Source organism: Hypanus sabinus, chromosome 4 (genome assembly GCF_030144855.1).
Source record: "Hypanus sabinus isolate sHypSab1 chromosome 4, sHypSab1.hap1, whole genome shotgun sequence".
Lineage (NCBI taxonomy): Eukaryota > Metazoa > Chordata > Chondrichthyes > Myliobatiformes > Dasyatidae > Hypanus > Hypanus sabinus.
The window spans coordinates 143104958-143129032 of NC_082709.1; the positions used below are offsets into that span (position 1 = coordinate 143104958).

General features: G+C 42.3%; 2 protein-coding genes across 2 annotated transcripts in view; one reads left to right on the forward strand and one right to left on the reverse strand.

The window, feature by feature from the left end:
- The window catches only part of tspan7b (tetraspanin 7b), a 99913-nt gene that overhangs the window by 18289 nt on the left and 57549 nt on the right, over positions 1-24075 (forward strand). The gene's annotated exons all lie outside the window — the stretch shown is intronic.
- Positions 9350-15582, reverse strand: LOC132392364 (uncharacterized). The gene is made up of 4 exons (XM_059966185.1): positions 15518-15582; positions 13562-13710; positions 12802-12863; positions 9350-10468 (listed from the first exon to the last, which is right to left on the reverse strand). The coding sequence occupies exon 4, from the start codon at positions 10313-10315 to the stop codon at positions 9455-9457; it is 861 nt and encodes a 286-aa protein (XP_059822168.1). The 5' UTR covers positions 10316-10468; positions 12802-12863; positions 13562-13710; positions 15518-15582; the 3' UTR covers positions 9350-9454.

A 24075-nucleotide genomic window follows, 5' to 3' on the forward strand; every position in this document is an offset into this window, starting at 1 on the left:
TAAGGGCAAATGAAATAATTTTTCATTTGAACACAGTGGTGAACAAACATTGAATCATAAACATGGAGGTATAATCAAAACTGAATTAGTACATTTTATTTATCTCCTCTTGTAAGTTAAAAGATTACTCTAAATTTGTTGAAAATTTTGTCCTTGGGTAATCAGGGCAGTAGAAAGGGCTTCAAATGAAAATAGAGTCAGAGGAAGAGTTGATTAGGTATTGATTTGCTGAGGGGAAACTTGGAAAGCTAAGGTACTGTTTAGAAATACGGGTGTGAGCATTGACTGCAAGAGAGGACAGAAAATGTTATGGGAATAAAACCTTTTGGTTTTATTTATCTGTTTGATGTCACGTGGGCATCACTGGCAAGATCAGCAGGTAATGCCCATCTACAAATACTGTTGAGGAAACCATGCTGAGCCACTTCCACTAAAGTCACTCCCACAATTCTTCTGGCTCGGAAGCTGCAGCATTTAAAGATATTGAAGCAGTAGTATATTTCTACATCAAGATGGTGGGTGACTTTTAGTGGAACTTATAGATAGTGTTCCTAAGAGGGGTACTGTCCTTGGTCGTCATGGCGGTAGAGGTCACTCTAATAGTAAGCCGTCAAAGCTGTTCTTTTATTTAAATATCTAAAGTGGAACACACACTGTCTCCTCTGTCTCCTATACACCAGCTGACCACTTTCCAGACCTGACCTGATTCTTCTTCCATATCCCTGGCCTCCCCTTTTCTGTGTCTGTATCTCCTGTATATTTATACGGAAGGATGGTTGTATCAGTGCCTGGTATAGAGCCTCCAGTACACAGGATTAAGAGGCCATAGAGGTCGCAGACTCGGCCAGATCCATTGTGAGCACAAACCTCCCTGCCATCGAGGACATTTTCCAGTGGCATCCATCATTGAAGAGCCTCACCATCCAGGACATGCCCTCTTCGCATTACACCATTGGTAGGGAGGTGCAGGAACCTGAAGACCTACAATCACTATTTTAGGAACAATTCTTCCCCTCTGACATCAGATTTCTGAATGGTGCATGAACTCATAAACACTACCTCCTTATTAATTTTCTGCTCTATGCAGTAACAGAAATTTTTAAGTCTTGCACTCTACTGCTGCCGACAATAACAAATTTCAAGACGTGTTAGTGATAGTAAACTTGATTCACCCTACAATGCTAGACACACATCAAACCCTTCATCCTCACCCCCAGCCCTTGCCCTGACTCACCAGCTTGTGACTCCCCTCTCCTCCCCCTCCCCCGTTCACTAGGCCTGTGTCTCCTGCTGTCTGTTCAACAGTGATAATAGATTCTTTTCCTGCACAATTATCCTATGTTTTCGAAACTAAAAAGAAATTGAAAGCCCAATTTAGCAAAGTGAAACAATGGACGTTACTATGTGACATCATTTAATAGTTGGAGAATGTGAGGAAAATGGATTTCACAGAGTGTGATTATATGCTGTTAAAGGGTGGTGGAAACAGTCAAATTTGATCTGTAACAATAAGCATTTTAAGGAAAGTGCTTTGCTGGCCTATGGGGGAAGAAAGGATAGGATTTGCTGGCCTCTGTGATTGACTGTGTGGCTCTCTGAGGAGCTGCAATGAACTCGATTGGTGGAATGGCATCACAATCCCTTGACAATATTTTTTCATGGCTGGTGTTTAAACGTGCACGCTCCCCACATTTAAAATTCCAATTTATATTTTAGGGTCTTCATTATAGTCACTCTCCAGGTTATGTCCCATACAGATCTTCTATTCCTGACTTTATTTTGCCACTTTTCCCTTTTCTTTGCATTGTTTCTTACATTTGTTGAAATCTTTATATAATTCTTTGATTTACTACTGTTGTAAACTTCACAGCTTAAGTACAGGAATTCAGCAAACAGTCTTGCAAATGCAGCCAAGTCATGTAGTATTTGCCACCTATGTACAATTTTTTTTGTTCTGAACAAGCCATAATTTGTTTGTCATTCTCTGATCAACAGGAGGCGATGTTTGGGGTTAGCTCACAGCAGATTCCATATTTGCATTTACCATTTATGTTTGCTGAGTGCTAATTAAATACATTTATGCCAGTAAACTGAACTATCTGCAAACATTTTACAAGAGACAGAGGAAGGAATAGCCCGCAGGTTCTTTCAAAAGTGTTGACAATTCGAGCTGATGGAAAGGGTCAGTGAGGGACAGATGTGTGTCCAAATATAGAAGTGCTTTCATTAGTTGGGATCTGTGGAATGTAACTTGAAGAATGTTTCATTTTGGAATACCTCGAACGAAAGTGAGGTTGAGTCAGTGTGCTACAGTCTTGCCTATTATTAATTCCTTCACACTGCTTTGATAATGGAATCAGCATCACAATTAAATAAAATCAGCAAGTAGGATAGTTTTGATGATGGTTAAGGAAGACAAGAACAAAAGGAAACAGGGTGAAGAAATGAACATTTATTGTATGACATAAGAATAGAATTACTGGAAATTTTCCATAGTGGTGTCCGATATCTGAAATGGCTGTTCCGTTTGGAAAATATATATAACAGTTTATGAACAAATTTACTTTTCTAGCGTGGCAGTTATTTTGCTCACTACAACGATTCTTTATAATTTCGTTGCCTTTGCCTTCTTGAAAGTAATAAGTTTTACTTGAGTGTCTCACATAAAAGATGTCTACTGCAGTACTTGGACTGATCCAGTTTCGATGCCTGGTAGCACACATGATGAGAATGAAAATATTCTCTATCACTTTGGAGTAGTAAGAGTAAGATCTGTATGAGAAATGGAATCATTGAAAAGAACAAGTCCCATTACATGTGAGTTTCGCTTGGGCCAATATAAAGAAGTCAGGTTTAAGCAGAGTAGTCATTGTGGGGGCGGCAGTAGTGTGAGCGGACAGAGTGGGCAACTGAGGCTTCGGCTCATGAGGCTTCAGCAAGATGCACGCACAAAATGTTGGAGTTCAGTAGGTCAGGTAGCATCTATGGAAATGAATAAACAAGCAACATTTTGGGCCAAGACCCTTCATCAGGACTGGAATGGAAGGGCCAGTGAGACAAGATGGAAGGCAATGTCCCTTCTTGCTTCTTGCTTTCAAGAAAGCAATTTCTTGCTTTCAGAAGTTCAAAGTAAATTTGTTATCAAAGTACATATACAGTATGTCACCATATACAAACCTGAGATTCGTTTTCTTGCAGGCATACACAGTAAATCAGTGAAAGACCACACCCAGCAGGGTGGACTAACAACCACTGTGTAAAAGACAACAAACTGTGCAATCACATTAAAAAATAAATAAGCAATACATCTCAAGAACATGACATGAAGAGCCCTTGAAAGTGAGTCCATTGGTTGTAGGAACAGCTCAGTGAATAGGCATGAAGTTGAGGAAAGTTATCGCCTCTGGTTCAAGAGCCTGGTTGAGGGGTAATAACTGTTCCTGAACCTGGAGGTGTGGGTTCTGTCTCCTCTACCTCTGTCCAAATGGCAGCAGCGAGGAGAGAGCATGACCTGGATGGTGAGAGTCCTTAATAATGGATGCTGCTTTCCAAGGACACCGTGTAGATGTGCTTAGTGGTGAGGAGGGTTTTACCCATGATGGACTGGGCTGAATTCACTGCTTTTTGTAGGATTTTCCATTTAAGGACAATAGTGTTTCCATACAAGGCTGTGATGCAACCATTGTTGGTAGAATCTCAGGTGGTGACGAGAGGGCAGTGAGATATGCCAACTAGTGGAATGGTGCCACAGCAACAACCTGGCACTCAACGTCAATAAGCTGAAAGAGCTAATTGTGGACTTCAGGAAGGGTAAGATGAAGGCACACATACCAATCCTCATAGAGGGATCAGATGTGGAGAGAGTGAGCAGCTTCAAGTTCCTGGGTGTCAAAATCTCTGAGGATCTAACCTGGTCCCAACATATTGATGTAGTCATAAAGAAGGCAAGACAGCAGCTATACTTCATTAAGAGTTTGAAGCGATTTGGCATGTCAACAAATACATTTAAAAACTTCTATAGTTGTACCGTGGAGAGCATTCTGAAAGTCTGCATCACTGTCTGGTATGGGGGTGGGGGGGGGGGGGTTACTGCACAGGACTGAAAGAAGCTGCAGAAGGTTGTAAATCTAGTCAGCTCCATCTTGGGTACTAGCCTACAAAGTACCCAGGACACCTTTAGGGAGCGGTGTCTCAGAAAGGCAGCATCCATTATTAAAGACCTCCAGCACCCAGGGCATGCCCTTTTCTCACTGTTACCATCAGGTAAGAGACACAGAAGCCTGAAGGCACACACTCAGCGATTCAGGAACAGCTTCTTCCCCTCTGCCATCGATTCCTGACTGGACTTTGAAGCTTTGGACATTACCTCACTTTTTAATATACAGTATATCTGTTTTGCACATTTTAAAATAATTTATTCAATATACATAATTGACTTATTATGTTTCATTTTATTTATTTTTCCCTCTCTCTCTCTCTCTCTGCTAGATTATCTATTGCATTGAACTGCTACTGCTAACAAATTTCACGTCACATGCCAATGATAATAATAGTCTCTGAATCAATATAGTCTCTAATGCACATCTATAAAAGTTTGTCCAAGTATTAGGTGTCACAGCAGATCTTTGCAAAGTTCTAAGGAAGTAGAGGTGGTGGTGTGCTTTCTTCATATTGTGTGCTGGGCCCAGAAGAGCTCCTCTGAAATACTAACATGAAGGAATTTAAAGTTGCTGACTCTCTCCACCTCTGATTCCCCCAGTAAGGACTGGCTTATGGACCTCGGGTCTCCTCCTCCTGGTCTTGCTGACAGTGGTTGTTCTGGTGCCACTGAGCAGATTTTCATGCTCTTTCCTAAATGCTGATTCATCACCACATTTGATTTGGCCAGTGACAGCAGGAACTTAAATACAAGGAAGTATTGAGGCCAAGACCTTGAAGCTTATTAGTTTTGAGGGATGATAGTATTGGTTGACAAGATGTAAACACAAGGAAATCTGCAGATGCTGGAAATTCAAACAAAACACACAAAATGCTGGTGGAATGCAGCAGGCCAGGCAGCATCTATAGGAAGAAGTACAGTCGACGTTTTGGGCCGAGACCCTTCATCAGGACTAACGGTAAAAAGAGATAGTAAGAGAATTGAAAGTGGGAGGGGGATACCCAAAATGATAGGAGACAGGAGGGGGAGGGACGAAGCCAAGAGCTGGAAAGGTGATTGGCAAAAGGGATACAGAGCTGGAGAAGGGGGAGCACCATAGGACGGAAGGCTCTGGAAGAAAGAAAGGGGGAGGGGAGCACCAGAGGAAGTGCCCTTGCACTTGCTTCCTCACCACCATTCAGGACCCCAGACAGCCCTTCCAGGGGAGGCCACACTTCACCTGTGAGTCTGCAGGCGTGATGCTGTGTCCGGTGCTCCCGGTGCGGCTTTCTATATATTGGTGTGACCCGACGCAGACTGGGAGACCGTTTCACTGAACACCTATGCTCTGTCCGCCAGAGAAAGCAGTATCTCCCAGTGGCCACACATTTTAATTCCACGTCCCATTCCCATTCTGATATGTCTATCCACAGCCTCTTCTACTGGTGAGATGAAGCCACACTAAGGTTGGAAGAATATATTCTGTCTGGGTAGCCTCCAACCTGATGGCATGAACATTGACTTCTCTAACTTCCGTTGGTGCCCTTCCTCCCCTTCTTACCCCATCCCTGATTTTTAAATTTTTGATTTTTTTAAATCTCTTTCCCTCTCACAATAACTCCTTGCCTGTTCTCCGACTTCTTCTGGTGCTCCCCTCCCCCTTTCTTTCTTCTGGTGCCTTCTGTCCCATGATCCTTTCCCTTCTCCAGCTATGTATCCCTTTTGCCAATCAACTTCCCAGCTCTTGGCTTCATCCCTTCCCCTCCTGTCTTCTCCTATCATTTTGGGTCCTCCCCCTCCCACTTTCAAATCTCTTGCTATCTCTTTTTTCCATTAGTCCTGACGAGGGGTCTCAGTCCGAAACATCGACTGTGCTTCTCCCTATAGATGCTGCCTGGCCTGCTGCGTTCCACCAGCATTTTGTGTGTGTGGCTTAACAAGATGTTAGAATCCATTATTGAGGACAAGTTTTCAGAGCACTTGGAGGCACGTATACTTACCCCATGCCCCTTGATGCCTTTCACAACCAGAAATTTACCTTTTACATTCTTAAACTTCAGCTGTATAATCCTCCATGTCAGGGAATTTCATAGGCTGACTTTCCTCTGAGTGAAGAATTTTATCTTCATTTTAGGTGTCACAGCAAATCTGTGATGCACCATCAATACCTCTAGGGGACTGGAAGTAAACGATAGGCTTTTATTAACAGCGAAAAGGGAGCACGACATATTGAAGACTGAGGGGGGGAGCAGTGCCCCAATCGCCTTTATACAGGGGTCTGGGGAGGAGCCACAGGAGCAGTCAGCAGAGGGTTGTGTCCAGACAGGTATACATAGTTTACCACATTCACCCCCCCTTTGTTTTAAAACAGAGTCCCCACGGGCGAAGTTTCTTACAAGTATATTTACAGGTCAAGTCTATCAGGCGGGCGAGTCTGTCGCTGCGATCTACGTAGCACCGGTGGTGATTGCACCGATGACGGTGGTTGTGCTGGCTCCGGCCTGACTTGAGGTGCCAGCACGTTAGGCATCGGTGATCCCCCATGAGTGTGCATGGCGCCCGGAATGGGAGTGTCATGAGGAGTCTGTGTGGGGCTTGGTGTGCGCGGTGTCTTGTGGGTATATACATCGGTGGGTATGGGGTTCATAGTCACCATGGAGTGTTCGGGGTAGGGGTCTGCTGCTCCTGCGGGCGCCAGGTCGCGGATGGAGACCATGTCCTCCCACCCATCAGGTAAGACCACGTAGGCATACTGAGGGTTCACATGAAGTAGATGAACCCTTTCGACCATCGGGGAGTATTTATTGCTCCTTGCATGTTTCCGGAGCAGCACTGGCCCTGGGGACGTCAGCCAAGCCGGTAGGGTGGTCCCAGTGGCAGACTTCCTGGGAAAAGAAAAGAGTCGCTCATGAGGGGTGACATTGGTGAACGTGCATAACAGAGAGCGGATGGAGTGGTGTGCTTCGGGGAGGACCTCCTGCCAGCGAGAGACAGGCAGTCCCTTTGACCTAAGGGCTAAGAGTGTGGCCTTCCACACTGTGGCATTCTCCCTCTCTACTTGTCCATTCCCCCGGGGATTATAAGCTCGTGGTCCTACTAGTAGCAATATGCTTAGCCAGCAGATATTGGCGCAGCTCGTCACTCATAAACGAGGACCCTCTGTCACTGTGGATATAGCAGGGATATCTGAACAGAGTGAAGAGCTGGTAGCAGGGCTTTCATGACGGACGTGGCAGAGGTATCGGGATGGGATGGCATTCGTTGATTACGTTAAGGAAGTACACATTGCGGTCGGTGGAGGGAAGGGGGCCCTTAAAGTCGACACTCATTTGCTCGAAGGGGTGGGTGACCTTGATAAGTTGTGCCTTTTCAGGACGGTAGAAGTGCGGTTTGCACTCAGCGCAGACTTGACAGTCTCTGGTCATCGTCCTGATGTCCTCAAGGGAGTAAGGCATGTTCCGGGCTTTCACAAAATGGAAAAGCTGGGTGACCCCCGGTGGCAAAGATCTGCATGGAGGGTGTATAGCCGGTCGAGCTGTGCGCTGGCACATGTTCCTCAAGATAGGGCATCAGGGGCTCATTGAGCCTTCCAGGCCGGTACAGGATATCATGGTTGTAGGTGGAGAGTTCTATTCTCCACCTCAAAATTTTATCATTTTTGATTTTGCCCCACTGTTGGTTGCTAAACATGAACGCAACTGAGCGCTGGTCAGTCAGCAGGGTGAACTTTTTGCCAGTGAGATAGTGCCTCCAGTGCCTAATAGCTTCCACTACGGCCTGGGCTTCTTTCTCCACCGCGGAGTGCCAAATTTCAGGGCCTTGAAGGGTACGAGAGAAGAATGCTACCGCCTTTCCTGCATGATTGAGGGTAGCAGCCAGCGCGAAGTCGGAGGCATCACTCTCTACTTGGAAGGGAATGGTCTCGTCCACCGCATGCATTGCTGCTTTGGCAATGTCCCCTTTAATGCAGCTGAGAGGGGAAATGTGGTGGACTTGACCAGGGGGCGGGCCTTGTCTGCGTAGTGAGGGACCCATTGGGTGTAATAGGAAAAGAAGCCCAGGCACCGTCTGAGAGCTCTGAGGGTGGTGGGAAGAGGGAGTTCCAACAGGGGGTGCATACGATCAGGGTCCGTTCTCCACGACATACCCAAGGGTAGCAAGTCGGGTGGTACCGAACACACACATGTCCCTGTTATAGGTAAGGTTAAGAGCTTTGGCTGCTTGGAAAAATTGTTGGAGGTTGGTGTCGTGATCCTGCCAGTCGTGACTGCAGATGGTGATGTTATCCAGATATGGGAACGTGGCCTTCAGTTGGCACTGGTCCACCATTCTGTCCATTTCCCTCTGGAAGACAGAGACACTATTCGTGGCACCGAAGGGGACGCGCAGGAAGTGATAGAGCCTGCCGCCCGCCTCGAAGGTGGTGTAGGGGTGGTCCTCCGGATGGATGGGAAGCTGATAGTAAGTGGATTTTAGGTCTATGGTCGAGTACACCTTGTACTGAGCTATCTGATTGACCATCTCTGCAATGCGGGGTAGGGGGTACGCACCAAGCTGCGTGAACCTATTGATGGTCTGGCTATAGTCCACGACCATCCTATTTTTCTGCCCGGTCTGAACAACAACCATCTGGGCCCTCCAAGGGCTAGTGCTTCGCTCAATGATCCCCTCCCTGAGCAGCCGCTGCACCTCCGACTTAATGAAGGCCCTGTCCCCCACGATGTACCTCCTGCTTTTAGTTGCCACAGGTTTACAGTCGGGGGTCAGGTTGGCGAACAGCGGTGGGGAAGGGACCTTGAGGGTGGAGAGGCTGCAAGTGGTGTCCGTAGTGCAGCTGTTGGCATGGTGCTGGGTGGGATGTGCAGGTCGGTGTGTGTGTGGTCGGTAGCAGGGGATGTGACGAATTCCCACAGAACTGGGGATTTCTGACAGCGATTGGTGGGAGGGGCCCGTCATACTCCATTGTCACACTTTTCAGGTGGCTCTGGAAGTCGAGCCCCAATAGCACAGGGGCACACAGTTGTGGCATGACCAGTAAGACAAAGTCCCGATATTCTGTGCCCTGCACCACTAGTGTCGCTACACAACCACCCCCCCCCCCCCCCCGGATGTCTGTTGTATGCGACCCAGAAGCCGTGGCGAACCTCTGGCTTACTGGCCGTGTCACGAGTCCGCAGCGTTGCACCGTGTCTGGGTGGATAAAACTCTCAGTGCTGCCCGTGTCAAACAGGCAGCTAGTCCTGTGCCCCTCCACCAGGATGTCCATCATTGACCTTGCGAGCTGGTGTGGGGCGCTTTAGTTGAGGGTTACGGAGGTCAGAGTTGAATCGCTATCTTGGTCCGGCATGGTGGGGTGCCTGGTAAGCACCCATGGGACGTAGGCAGTACGAGGTGGCGCCGACCAAGATGGCCGCCCCCGTGCTTCGCACGTGGTGCTAATTGACCCCGCTCGCGGTTTGGACTTACAGGGCTTGGCGAAGTGGCCCTTCTTTCCACAGCTCCTCGGGCCGGGCAGCGTTTTCGGGGGTGCAACTCGAGTCCGCAGAAGTAACACTTCGCGATCTTGCGTCTGGCAGCAACCGTGGACGATTCGCCGGCGGGTTGCGGGGTTTGCAGCGTCCATGAGGCCGGTGGGAGATCGTGCACCTGGAGAGCATCAGCGTTGTGCAGAGCGGCCTCCAGCATGTCAGCCAGCTCAGCCGCCGAATGTAAGGTAAGATCAGTGTGTTCCAGCAGCCACTGGCGCACGTACATTGACCTGATCCCCGTAACGAAGGCATCTCGTACCAGGAGCTCCGCATGCTGTTCCGCCGTCAGCCCCCTCCAGTCGCAGGCCCACACGAGTGTCTGTAGGGCCCGGACAAACTCAGCGCTCGACTCTGCTGCCCGCTGCTGCCATGTCGCTAAGTGATGTCTTGCATAGACGGTGTTCACCGGCCGCAGGTATTGTCTTTTGAGGGTGTCCATTGCACCTTGGTAGCTCGGTTGGTCCCTGATCATGGAGTAGACCCATGGACTGACCCTGGAGAGGAGAACTCTGTGCATCGTGGTGGTCTCGGTCACTTGAATCTCCTCCAGGTACGATTCGAAGCATACTAGCCAGAGTTTGAATGCGTTGCCAGCTTCCTGGGATTGAGGGTCGAGATCCAATCTGTCGGGTCGTAAAATGCTCTCCATGTTTTAAAATCGCTGTTAATAAAATTGATGCACCATCAATAACTCGAGGAGACCAGAAGTGAACGATAGGCTTTTATTAACAGCAAAAAGGGAGCATGACATTTCGAAGACTGAGAGGGGGAGCAGTGCCTCCAATCGTCTTTATCCAGGGGTCTGTGGGAGGAATCACAGGAGCTGTCAGCAGAGGGGCGTGTCCAGACAGGTATACACAGTTTACCACTATCTGCCTTCCACCAATTTGAAAGATTGAATCCTTGTTTGTGACACTCTAGCCAGGGAAGTATCCTCTGGTCTGTACAGTCCAGAAACATCCAGTCTGTCTAGTTCTATCAGAGGATTGTAAATTTCAATTTGACTTGGTTAAGTTCTGCTTTGGTTTGCAATATCATAGTTACAGTTGAACTAAAAAATTCTTTGGGGCAGCTGTGATATTCCGTACAGGTGAAATGATTAGCACGTAACTGTGAAGAATAACACAATGTGTTTCCACTTGAGCGCAATATCTGAGTGCAACCAGGACCCACATGAAATCAGGATCCAGCAAGATGGTAACAGTTTTCAAAAAATCTGATGAGGCTCAGTGGAAGGTAAAATAATAATATTAATCAAAATATCCCACATTTCCATGAGAATTCCCTAGTTTATTGTTTGGAGAGAATGAGCATATGGGATTGAATGCCGTATTTGTTAAATTGATGCAGATTTACCTTTGCAAGTCAGATTCGACACCAGCCCTTGTTATGGGTAACTATATCTCACTGCTCAGCTAGCTGCTAATAAAGTTACTCACACAGATTTACATCAGAATTGTTCATGTTTTGTTATTATTTGTTTGCCCAGTTTGACTTATTGATTGACTGAGATTTTGAAAGGATTATTGTGCTCATCTGGTACTCTATCCTCTTCGGTTTAGGTTGGCAGCCAATCCTGTTTGTACTCAGCTCTGAGCTTAAACAATGGCAAGTGTTACTGCTCATGGGAGCCAGAATTTTTTTGCCAAATTGGAACTGGAACCATTGATGGGATTTCTTGTCACTGCAGTCTGTTCATTAGGGTCAATTAAATTTTCTGTGTTGTGGAATTGCTTTGAGGCTTGTACCACTGCTAATCTTCATTTACACATCACTCATCTTGCACACCCTTTACACCTTTTTCACCAAAATTCAAGATGCAGGAGTCAGACAGCCTAAAAGGAAAAACAGATGAAACAAACCTGGTATCAAGCTGCCCACATCCATTTGCCATCTCACAAAAGTGAGTATAGATGTGACAACGATGCCTTCCAGAAGGCATGTATAGATGCCTTCCAAATGTTGTCCTCTGAGTTACACTCTGTTCCAAGGTTTCGGGCCAGGCTAATCTGATTTAGCCCAGTCTGTGGTTCTCGCAGTGATCTGAATCTGAAGTAGCTTCTGCTTGAGGAGCTGGAGAGATTGCCAGAGTATTTCGCCGTTACGTCCGTGGCCCAGTTACGGGGTACGTAACATCACTAATGCACGTCTGGTGAGTCAGTGATTGCATATTTATCTGCAAGTCTCATTGATTCTTTATGAGTGATGGATGCAGTAAGTAAACTAGTTGAGAAATCTCCTGGCTGCTGGGAGAGCCTAATAGATCGTGACGTCTGCTTTAGGCCTTCCACACTTTGTCCTTCAGTGTTCTTTTATTATAGGCCTTACAAGCGAAAACAGGCAAGTCTCTGATTAGGCCTGATTTTCTGGCAAGATGGGGGAATGGATAGTGGTGCTGAGGTCTGGCAGATGAGGGAATGGGATGATAGTGTAAGAAACTGGAACTCAAGATCATCATTTGGAGGGATGTGGAGGGAGACAAGCCTTGTTGAGGGAAGATGCGTTCCTCATCTACTGAGGAACACTAACTCTAGGCCATGCTGTGCCATTAAGAGAATGGGGAAGTGAAGGAAACAAGGCAGGAGAAAGTTATTATTTGTTGGGGAGGGTGCGAATGTGTAGCATGTGTACTAATGGCACTGAAAATGATTGTTATTTTAAAACTGCCACCTTTGTTAGGGTCTGTCATAATTTCTAGGTTTCAATAGTATTTTTAGAGAAATACATACTTGCAGTCTTGAAAAGTCCTTGAATAAATTTCATACACTTCTGATGCCTCACATATCAATACACTCTGCAGTGCATTTTATTTCAGGTTAAAACCCTACTGAGCATGTATACTTTACAGAATATCAAGGGCCAAAGTGGTAACTGTGAGAGACAAGACTCATAAATCAGCTGATAGGGTCGGATTGGGTATTTGGTGTTGGAATAACGATTTGGAGATGGAGGTAGATGTTAAGGATCATTCACTCAATCCGAGAGGATACTGTGACCAGAAGGAGATTCATTTTAATGCTGAAGTGCATTTAACCTGTGGCAGCAGTCCTCTTCTGGAGTCAAAATCGTATTGCCCACTAAAATACAGCTTTAAATAGCGCCAGAACACGCCTCAAATGTTCAGTGATGACCTACCTCTTTATGGGCGGCACTTGCCATCTTCAGGTCACATAGCAAAATGTTGGGCATCACTGTTTCTGTTGTGTGCAAAACCAAAAAAGTATCAAATACAAGAAACCTTGTAATATCCATTTTATAACTTAAGATTGGCTTGCCCACGGAAGGCAAAGGGTGATTGTACATAGTTCGTATTCTGCATGGAGGCTGGTGACCAGTGGTGCTCCGCAGGAGTCTGTTCTGGGACCCCTCCTCTTTGTGATTTTTTTTTAATATAAATGACTGGATGAAGAAGTAGAAGGGTGGGTTAGTAAGTTTGCTGATGACACAAAGGTTGGGGGTGTTGTGGATAGTCTGGAAGGTTGTCAGAGGTTACAGTGAGACATTGATAGGTTGCAGAACTGGACTGAGAAGTGGCAGATGGCATTCAACCCAGATAAGTGTGAAGTGGTTCACTTTGCTCAGTCAAATTTGAAGACAGAATATAGTATTAATGGTAAGGTTCTTGGCAGTGTGGAGGACCTGAAAGATCTTCGAGTCCATGTTCATAGAACACTCAAAGCTGCTACACAGGTTGATAGTGTTGTTAAGAAGGCATATGGTGTATTGGCCTTCATCAACCATGGGATTGAGTTCAAGAGCTGTGAGGTAATGTTATACCTATATAGGACCTTGGTCAGACCCCACTTGGAATACTGTGTTCATTTCTGGTCACTTCACTACGGGAAGGATATGGATACTATCGAGAGATTGCCGAGGAGATTTACAAGGACGTTACCTGGATTGAAGAGCTTGTCTTATGAGAATACATTGAGTGAACTTGGCCTTTTCTTCTTGCAGCAATGGAGGATGAGGGGTGATTGATAGAGGTGTATAAGATGATTGGTGCCATTGATCGTGTCGATAGCCAGAGGCTTTTTCCCAGGGCTGAAATAGATAACACAAGGGGGCAGTGTTTTAAGATGTTTGAAAGGAGATACAGAGCGGATGTCTGGGGTAAGTGGGTGTGTGGAATGCACTGCCAGCGATGATGGTGAAGACGGATATAATAGGGCAGTGGTCCCCAACCCGCAGCCCGGTGGTTGGGGACCACTGCAGTAGGGTACAACAGTACATATAATTCACACAAGTAACACATAAAGTAATACCACCACAAATAAATTTACAAATAATAAGGTGCATATACAGTACAAATTAAAACCTAAACAGTATAACGCTACTGGGCTTCATATCTGATGAGATCTGGGTGGTGGCAGGGAGTTCAGCAGTCTCATGGCCCAGGGGAAGAAGCTTTTTCCATCCTAATAGTTCTTGTCCTAATGCTATGGAGCCTCTTGCCCAGTGGTTGGACAGATGGGTGGGATCACTGACAATGCTAAGGGCCCTGCATATGTATTGATCCTGATGGGTGGAAGAGAGACCCTGATGGTCCTCTCAGCAGTCCTTTGTAGGGACTTGAGGTCAGATGCCTTGCAGTTCCCGTACCGACTGTAATGCAGCTGGTCGGGGCACTCTTGTAAAGATTGGTTAAAATGGTGGGGGGAGGGGAGCCTCATTTACCTCAATCTCCTCAGATGCGGAGACGCTGCTGTGCTTTCTTGACCGAAGAGGTGGTGTTGAGGGTCCTAGTGAGGTTGTCTGTTTTTTTGTGCACTCCCAGACACTTGCCAGGGCTGTTTACAGAGTTAGGGCTGTCAAAACTATGTTGGGAGCACATGGAGATACCCTGTGCCACACTGCCTTTCCAACAAGAGTGGGACCACTTCAGAGGAAACAACCTAGTCCAAGGTTGGACCAGTTCCACACTGTTGGCCATTGACTGAAACAATAGATTAGTCCAGCATTAATTCATTCAGTGCTGCTACTGAGAGGATATCTAGGAAGAAAGGAACATTTGAAAAATTATGTCTGTTATTTGAACAGATGGATGCAATAAAAATTATGAAGTTAGACAGAGTAGATGAAAACAGACTGTTTATAATGGTTAGGGATTCAGAATCAGGAAGTATAGGTTAAATACAAATTTCCAGCACAAAGAACAGGAAAACTTTTTTAACAAAGCAGAAGGTTGTGAAATTGTGTATGCAGAGTAGATAACTGAAGTTGAGACCATGATTTAGGTTTAGTTTAACTGGATGGTAAGAAAAATAGAGAGATACAGGAACTGATGAAGGGTGTGGAAATCAGTCTACTGATTATGTAAAGAAGGATAAATCCTGGCAAAAATCTAATTTGCCAGATAGCCCAGTTTCATTTAGGAATTTAAGTAAAATACTTCAAAAATGTTATAATTAGATTTAGGCTGGTTTTATGCCCAAATTGAACCATCAAGTTGCATTTCAGTTCAGTTGCCATTTTGGTTTATGAATCAGAAAATGTATAACTTACCCTCTTCCAAAAGAATAAATGTTAGCAGATATGGGAGTATTTTCACATGCATTTGTCAAATATCCAAAAATAATCTAACAATTGAAAAGGTAACCTGCAAGTGTCTAATTACCCTGATGCCCCCTTCATAATGGAACTTAAAATTAATATTGAACCACAGATTTATTTCAAATAGAAAAATCTTTCACAAATGAAATTTCAATCACATGACAATAACTTTTGTCTCTTCAATTTCATAAGGATCTGGTGCACTAAGTCCCCAGCTTCTGATGGCATTTCAATTTTGTTCAATAAGGATGCATATTAGAGTAGTTGGGTGATAATATTGCAACCTTATCTGACTAACCATGGTTCTAATCTTCAAAGCATGGAATCATCGTTGTTGTCTTGGTACAAGTTTTCTTCCCAAATCCTGCTGCAGTGAGATGATGCTAAATTGGAACAATGGAGAGATTAGTCCTGATTTTATCTTTAGTGCCATTCAGTATATTTGAGCAAAATGTGTATCTTCGTTGAATGTCTGATTGTGTGTGCAAAGTAAGTTGTTCGGATGTGAGGCTTCGAACATATAATGGGATGTGGTGAATTAAGTAGCGTGTCAAGTGAATGGTCGGTTATTTCAAGGTGCTTTCACTAAATTTCCCAAGACACAAAAACCATCTTTTTGAGGTTATTGTCCTTGTATAGATTTCAGCAGCTGTTTCTTTCCAGAGATTCTGTAATATGTGCCTGCAGATTTTAATGGATATTTGTAAGTAGATGAATTCCTCCACTCCACCGACAGATGAACTTTTCCACTCCACCAAGCCTTCTGCTGCTGCCTGAAAATCTAGATGTTTGCTCTCACCAATGCCACCAATGACTTTAGCAAACTGCTTCGACCTCTGCAGTGGCATCCACATCTAATTTCAACTAGAAATCACCTCTCCTTTAAGAGCTGCTGTATAACATTAATCAACTAGTTTGACCCAATTCTAATCACATTATGAAACTAATCTAAGTTTTTTTTAGGTTTTAGCAGAACTGCAGATTGGTGATTGAGATTATACTAGTGAAAACATAACATAGATTTTGTATGCACCAATTTGAGTAGATTTGGATTATTGTATGGTGCAGTCCCAGCTCATTTTCCAGTGCCATACAATATAATCCTCAATAGATCCAAATAAAAGATACTGTATTAGAGAAGAGGTAGAATTGAAATATTCTCAGTTAAAAATATTCATGGTGATAATAGTAGGGATTAAAAGAAAACAGAAAAAGGGCAGTATTTTTCAGGGTGAAGGTAAGTTTTTATAGTTTTAACTTCATCTTTATTAGAACATTCATTTAATAATAATCTATATTGTTGGAATTAGTTTGATTTAAAATTGGTTAACTCTCATAGCCAACAGAAATGGAATACGGAGCAATACACAAAGAGAATACAGGTTATTGCTATGGTAATTAGGATTGATAGGTAGTAGATAATAGGGATTATTGCATCATTAGCATTTCACAGCATACTGGTAAAATAATTTCTTTCTGGCTCTTAAGTTTCTGAGAACTATTTTCATTCTGTGCACCCAGGGGAGGCCTTAAATAGGAGTGTCTATATCTTGCACTCCCACTTCAGAATAAAAGCACTAACTGTTAAATGTGGTAAGTTAGTGGGTCATTCTCCTCAAAAGAGTTTGACAAAGGATTGTTTCTACTTTTTTTTGATATGTTTATTTTATTCTCATGCCTATTTATGATCATGTCCTTCCTCTCACTTTTGTCAGTTCCCTTCCCCATTATATATAACGCTCACATTGCTGTATTTCTCCATCTCTGCAATTTGCTCTTGGCACTCTTGCCCTCTCCCCCACCCTCTCAATCTTTCTCATTCATCCTACTTTCAGTTCTTTCTCAATCAACCTCTTTTCCCCCCTCATTGTGTATTTAATATTTGAGTAATATTGTAAATATATTGTTGGTTAAGCATTCTTTGTTGTTTACATAATATATTGCAGGTTGTATGTAAAAGTACATGAATGGCTTACGTCATCATATCACCACATAATAAATGCGTGCTCTCCCGGGCTCCTGCCTCTTTCTTTCAATTAGTATTATGTTTTACAGTTACAAAACATAACAATGGCAATGAGCAAGTTTTTAAAAATGCGGTCAGATGTTCAAGTTTTCTTTTTTAAAAGTGCAACTAGACAGTTGAGTTTTTTTTAAAAAGTGCTGCACGGACAGTTGAGTTTTTAAGAATAGTGCTGCACAGTTTGAGATGTTCAAGTTTTTTTGAAAAGAAGGCAGAAAACAGACAAATTTGCTGATTCGTAAACAGTGAGTACCGAGTGATGATAATCATAAATTAAAAAAAAACAAATGTCTGGCTGTATCAGAAAGATATATGCATTTACTTGCACAAGAGATAACTGGATATTGTAGCTGAGTAAACTGTATTTTGAAACAAATGACATAGCCAGTGAAAACCAAGTGTAAGTTTTGCTAAGTGCATTGGGTGGAAGAGCATACAGTTTGCTTAGAAACTTTTAACTACTCCAACCAAACCAGCCAAAATGAGCTTTGTTGTTATCGTGAAAGAAATGCATGAGTACTTAACACTGAGACTATTGTTGATTGCGGAACATTTTAGGTTTCAAACACAGAATTAAAGGGAACGGGAGTCCATTTCACCATACATGTAAAATTGAAGAATTGTCAGTTCACTGGTGGGCTTAATGATGCAACGAAAGATTGTTTAGTTTGTGAAATCTTACAAGAAAGTATTCAAAGATGGCTGCTAACTGAAGAACAACTTACATTTAAAAGAGCAGTTGAAATTGCTGTATCAATGGAAACAGCAGATAGAGTTGCAGGGAGGAACGCAAGTGAGCATGAAGAAAATTGCAGTGTCTAAACAGAAACCGGTCTGGACAAACAAATTGCCTTATTGTAGCAGGAGCTCAGCATGCTGCTGATGAAAAATTTGATGATGATGAGAGTGATGTAGGACTGCATAGCCTTGAGATGTACAATGTGAAAAATAACAATGAACATGAAACATGGCTTACACCAGAAATGAACAGCACTTTAATTAAAATGGAGTTGGACACTGGCTAGGTTGTTTCAGTCATTCCACAAAATGAATTTTAATGGCATGTCAAAGATACTGAACTAAAGCCTGCATATATCCAACTAACAACTTATATTGAAGAAAAGATAACTCCTGTGGGAATGTAATTTGTAATGGTGAAATACCACAACAAACAAGCTATTTTGGGCTTGTATGAGGTAAAAACAGCAGGATCAGTATTTTGGGCATGTAAGTGGCTGAAACAACTGCAACTTGATTGGAGATCTATCTACCATTTGTCTGCCACATCTTCTGCAATAGAGCAGCTGAAAGTGAAATAAGAAAGTTACTGGATGATGCTACAGCAGCGTTCAAGGATGCCATTGGAAAATTCAAACACATGAAGGGTAAAATAGTGTTAAATGAAAATACCACACCTAAGTTTTACAAAGCCCATCTGGTTCCCTATACCATCCATGAAAAAGTAGGCAGTGAGCTAGCTCTCATGGGATTCTTTCCAAAGTTGAGTGGAGCCCATGGGCAATACCAGTGTCCCAGTAGTCAAGAAGAATGGGTCCGTCAGGATCTGTGGTGATTTTAAGGTCATCAACACAGTACTGAAAGTAGATCAATACCCTTTACCCAGGATAGAGGATATTTTTGCAAACTATGCTGGGGGGAAGCACTTCAGCAAAGTGGACTTAGCTGTCCAGCACTCAGTATTATCTGGATGACGTCATTGTTACCTGTAAGGATAACTAGGAACATCTCCAAAATATTAAGACTGTGTCAAAAAGATTTGACGATTATGGGCTGAGAGCATAATGCAACAAGTGTGAATTCTTTAAACCAAGCATCACGTACTGTCGTCACACTATTGATGCAAAAGGATTACACAAATGTGCTGAGAAGATTCAAGCAGTGGTGGATGCCCCAAGGCCAAAGGACATGTCACAGTTGCAGTCCTTTTTAGGATTTGTCAATTACTGTTACAGATTCCAGCCAAACCTGGCTGCTGTGTTCCTCCACCTTAACTCATTACTACAGATGGATAAAGCAGTCTGAGCTGACTTTCCAAAATGTAATGGAAATGGGCATGTCAGACACTGTATTCACACATTATGATCCACATTGTCCAGTGAAGCTTGTCTGTGACATCTCATCTTACGGTATAGGTGCAGTCATATCACGTGTTATGAATGATGAAGTGAACACCCGTCGTAGCCTCTGCATCATGTTCCCTTACCACAGCAGGGAAAACCTATGTACAGGTTGCCAGAGAGGCCTTGAATCTGGTTTGACCATAAAATGTTTCAACCAATACTTGTATAGGAGAGAATTTATCCTCATTACTGGTCATCAATCACTAGTGTCCATTTCCAATCCACAGACGGGTCTTCCACTGACAGCAGTAGCAGCACAAATGCAGAGATGGGCTCTGTTTCTTGAAGGACACAATTACAGGATTGAATTCAAGAGGACCACTGATCATGGAAATGTTGATGGACTGTCCTGTTTACACTTGGAAAGGGAAATGCATGAAAAATTTACAAAACAGGACACTCTTCTTGATGTATTCTCCCTAATGCAAATTGAATGTTTCCCTTTCATAGCAGAGATGATCCAAAGTGAAACCAGAAAAATACCTCACACTGTCTCAGGTCTATATGGCAACTCAAACTGGCAGGGATATTCAGCAGAATTCCCAGTTCCCCAATTTTTACCACCACAGGGAAGAACTTGCCCTTGACAGAGGTTACCCTGTGTAGAATATTGAGGGAAAAATATACATACAAGCCACCCATAAGGGATGAGGGAAAATATATATATATATATATTTGTGCATATGCCATGTATACCTGCACCTCATTCTTCTCTCACTCAGATGCATACTTGCCAGCTCATTTGCTCTCTGTGTTTGACCCCATTCTAATGTCTCCCCATTTCTCCGTCTGTATTCCAGTGTTTTGACCACCTTTCAGTCTTTTGTCACCACTGCTTGCTCATTCCAGGATCAGGATATGGTTTATTATCATGGACACACGTCGAGATAGTAGTTGTTTTGCGGTATGCGTACAGTAACAGACATAAAAATGACTATAAGTTACAAAAGTAGATAAATAAGGCAAAAGAGGAATAAGGAGTTGGTGTCTTTAGACTTATGGACTGTTCAAAATCTGATGGCAGAAGGGAAGAAGCTGTTCCTGGAACTTGAGGCTTCTGTAGCTTTTGCCTAATGGTAGTAATGTGAAGAGGGCTTGTCGGATGATGAGGGTTTTTATCATCACCATCATGATGTGAATCAATACATCTGGCCAAAGGAGGAGATACTGCTTGAAGCACTTGTCCAGACACCAGTTTATATTTGTATTGCTTTTCTTGAAACATATTTGTAGCAAATGATCATATCAGAACATATTTTAGAAACTGCTTTCTGTTCAGTTCATTTACTTTGTATAAACTAATTGGCTTTGTATTTTCTTTTGTTTGGCTTATCCATAAATGTAAGGAAGTGCACACATGCTGTTGTCAAAGTAAAACAAAGCGTCTAAATTTACCTTTAGCTTTGCCATCATCTGATAGATTTTGAGCCGCAATTCCAGGTTGTTGGGGGAATGTTATTAGCTTATTGAAGTTATCAGTGGTTCTGAACTGAAAAGCACATCTAGCAAGGAGGACAGAAATCATTTCCAATATTATCCATTTACTTGCACACCGGCTAATCTAATCTAAATTCCTGGGACCATATTTCAAACTAAAACAGATCTTCATTCATTCTTGTAAATTTATTGTTTTTTCATTAATGATAAATTGCACAATCAGAACAGTGCATTCCTGTAACTTGTTAGTAGTTCTTAGAATATGTAGAAAATTTTGTATTTCCTTTTCATGTGAAATGCATTTTTTCCATATCCATGAATTACTCTTTTAATATTTTCAAAGGTTAACTTCGAACATCAATGGTTGAAAAAAAGCCTCACGGTTAAAAAAAAACACATGGAAGTTTTATAAAACACTGTTAGCTCCGGGAAAAAAATTGAGCTTGAAATAGTTCATTTTCGCTATAAATGTTTGCCTTCCAGGGCATATAGTGAGTTCTTGTAGTTTATGTAAACAGAGGCAGCTGTTTTGACAAGTGCCTTGTGTAATGAATGATTTGACTGAAAAATATATCAAGAGCATAAAAAGCAAAGAAAATTTAAGGTTTTTGGAATGTCAGGCCTTATCAAGTTTGAATTTATTTTCAACCAACTGTCAGTGAGTGTAGATTTATTTTAAATATTATATTTCAAAGCAAGTTTTGTTTTGATTAATATTATGAATGAAATAACCGTATCCATTGAAAGATTTGAATAAAGTTTAATGCAATTTGGAATTTTATAAAAGATGTGAAAGAGATTTGACCAGCGACCTTCCTGACATTGGAAGTTTGAGAAGGAGGGGATTTCACTCGGGTCCACTGCCCGAGTAGAAGAAGGACGCAGCGGGTTACAGCAGTGTAGTAGAGCTTTGACCAGGTTGTTGGGACTAGGCAGTTTAAATGGTTTCGGCATTGACTAGATGGGCCAAAGGACCCGTTTCTGTGCTGTACTTCTCTATGAGTCTATATAGTGACATCACTTACTAAAATTCACATACTCTATAAAAATGTCTTTCTGAAGTGGAAGCAATACCGCAGAGCAGGAAATACCACAGGATGGTACCACAAATAGCAACGTGCTAACGTCTAATTTGTTTCAGTGATACAGTATTGGTTAACAGATAAATGTTAACCGTAGCTCCAGACAGACTTCCTTTCTTCTTCTTCTTCAAAATAGTACTGTGTAATCCCTTGTATCCATCTGAGAAAGCAGATGGACTTCTTGAGTTACTATCTCATCTCAAAAGCTCATGTATTAAGGGGTAGAGGCTTCTCAGTTCTGTGTTCAAATGTCAGCCTTGTTTCTGCAGTAGAATTAAGCTACAACTTTATAACCCTGGACGTTACAGAAATTGCTTGAGATATTGTTGATTTATTCTCATACTAATGAAACATGATATTAATTAAATCTAATTTTTTTGGTTTGTTACATTTTATGAGCTTTCTTTATTTATTTGTTTTTATTGGATTTGCTCAGAAAAAAAAGAATGGATATTGAAGATATTCAGAACTTACCTAGTTACAATTTATTTAGCTTTCAAGTTTCATAATTATATTCCATGTGACATTTGTGAAACCATGCTAAAAATGAAAGACAATGGCCGTCTGAGTTCCTCCAGCATTTTGTGAGTGTTGCTCGGATTTCTAGCGCCTGCAGATCTTCTCTTGTTTAATGTTTTCTATTGCTTTTTTTTAAAAAAAGAATTTGTAATTTATTTTTTATTGAAGTTCATCATCAAGTAAGCATTTCCATAAGATGTATTTCAGACATTGTACATATATATCATACAATCATATGTGTCACAAATCTCCACATAGTATTTATCTGAGGTATACACTTATAGAAAAGAATGGAGAGAAAAAACAAGCAAAAGGAAAAAATTATGTACAAGTAGGGAGTGATCTTTTTTTTACAACATATTCATTGATTTGTGAGAATAAAATCAGGGCTATGAGGATTATGTAGTTAAACCATTTTTCCCAGTATGAATCAAATTATTCCAGCTTATGATTAACAGATGCTGTTATCTTCCCCATTTTATAAATGTCCATTGTAATATCCATCCATTTAAAGTTGGGCTCTCCTGTGATAACTATTTCCTAGTAAGAGTCTTTTTACCAGCCACCAACTGTATATTCATTAAATATTTATCTCTTTTCAACCATTCTTGAGGTATATATCCAAAATATATGGTCTTACTCTCTAAGGGTATTTCACATTTACAGCTGTCTTGTAGGGCATTGTATATTCCCCTGCAATAGTCTTTGATAATGGGGCATTCCCAAAAAAAATGATAATAATTGAATTTTTATTTTCACAATTTCTCCAGCAAACAGGGAGGTTACTATCATAGTGGGATTTCTGAGAGAGTGTAATAAAATATCTTATCAAGTTTTTCCATCCAAACTCCCTGCATTTCTGTGAACTGATACACTTCCATTGATACCTCCATATTATTGTCCATTCTTCCTCAGATATAATTATCCCTCCTTCCTTCTCCCATTTTGTTTTAATGTATGAAGTCGAATGTGTTTTAAGATTTGACAACCTCTTATACATGCTTGAAATGATTTTACTACCACTATCTGAAATATATGCTTTTCTAAAGAGCTCTGTCAAGCATGTACTTGCCTTGGTTACATTTTTAAGCATCTTATTAACATATTGTCACATCTGTAAATACCGATAAAAATCTTGTTTTTCTAATAAGTGTTTCTCTTTAAGCATTTCAAAACTGAACAGTTTTCCTTCTTTCATTATGTTGCAAAGAACTGTTATTCCTTTAGCCGTCCTGTCCTTAAATCTAGCATCCAATTTATTTGGTGTAAAATCAGAGTCATATGCACACCATTTAAGAATTGCAATATCTCCCTCTAGATTATATTCTTTTATAGTGGATTTCCATATTTTAAGAGTCAATTTCACCCATGGGTTATCAATAGTATTTATGTACCTTTGCAGGTTGTTATCAGCCAAAATTGCTTGTATGGGGATGGGAAGTACCCACTCCTCAATGTTTTTACATTGAGCGTCATACGATAGGTTGCGCCAACATATCACAGCTCTCAACTGTGCTGCAAAATAATAATCTCTAAGAGAAGGTAGGCCCCATTCCCCACTTTTCCTTTGCTAATTGCAAAGTTTTAAGATGAACTCTAGGCCTTTTACCCTGCCAAATATACCTTGATAACATCTTGTTCCATTCATTGAATT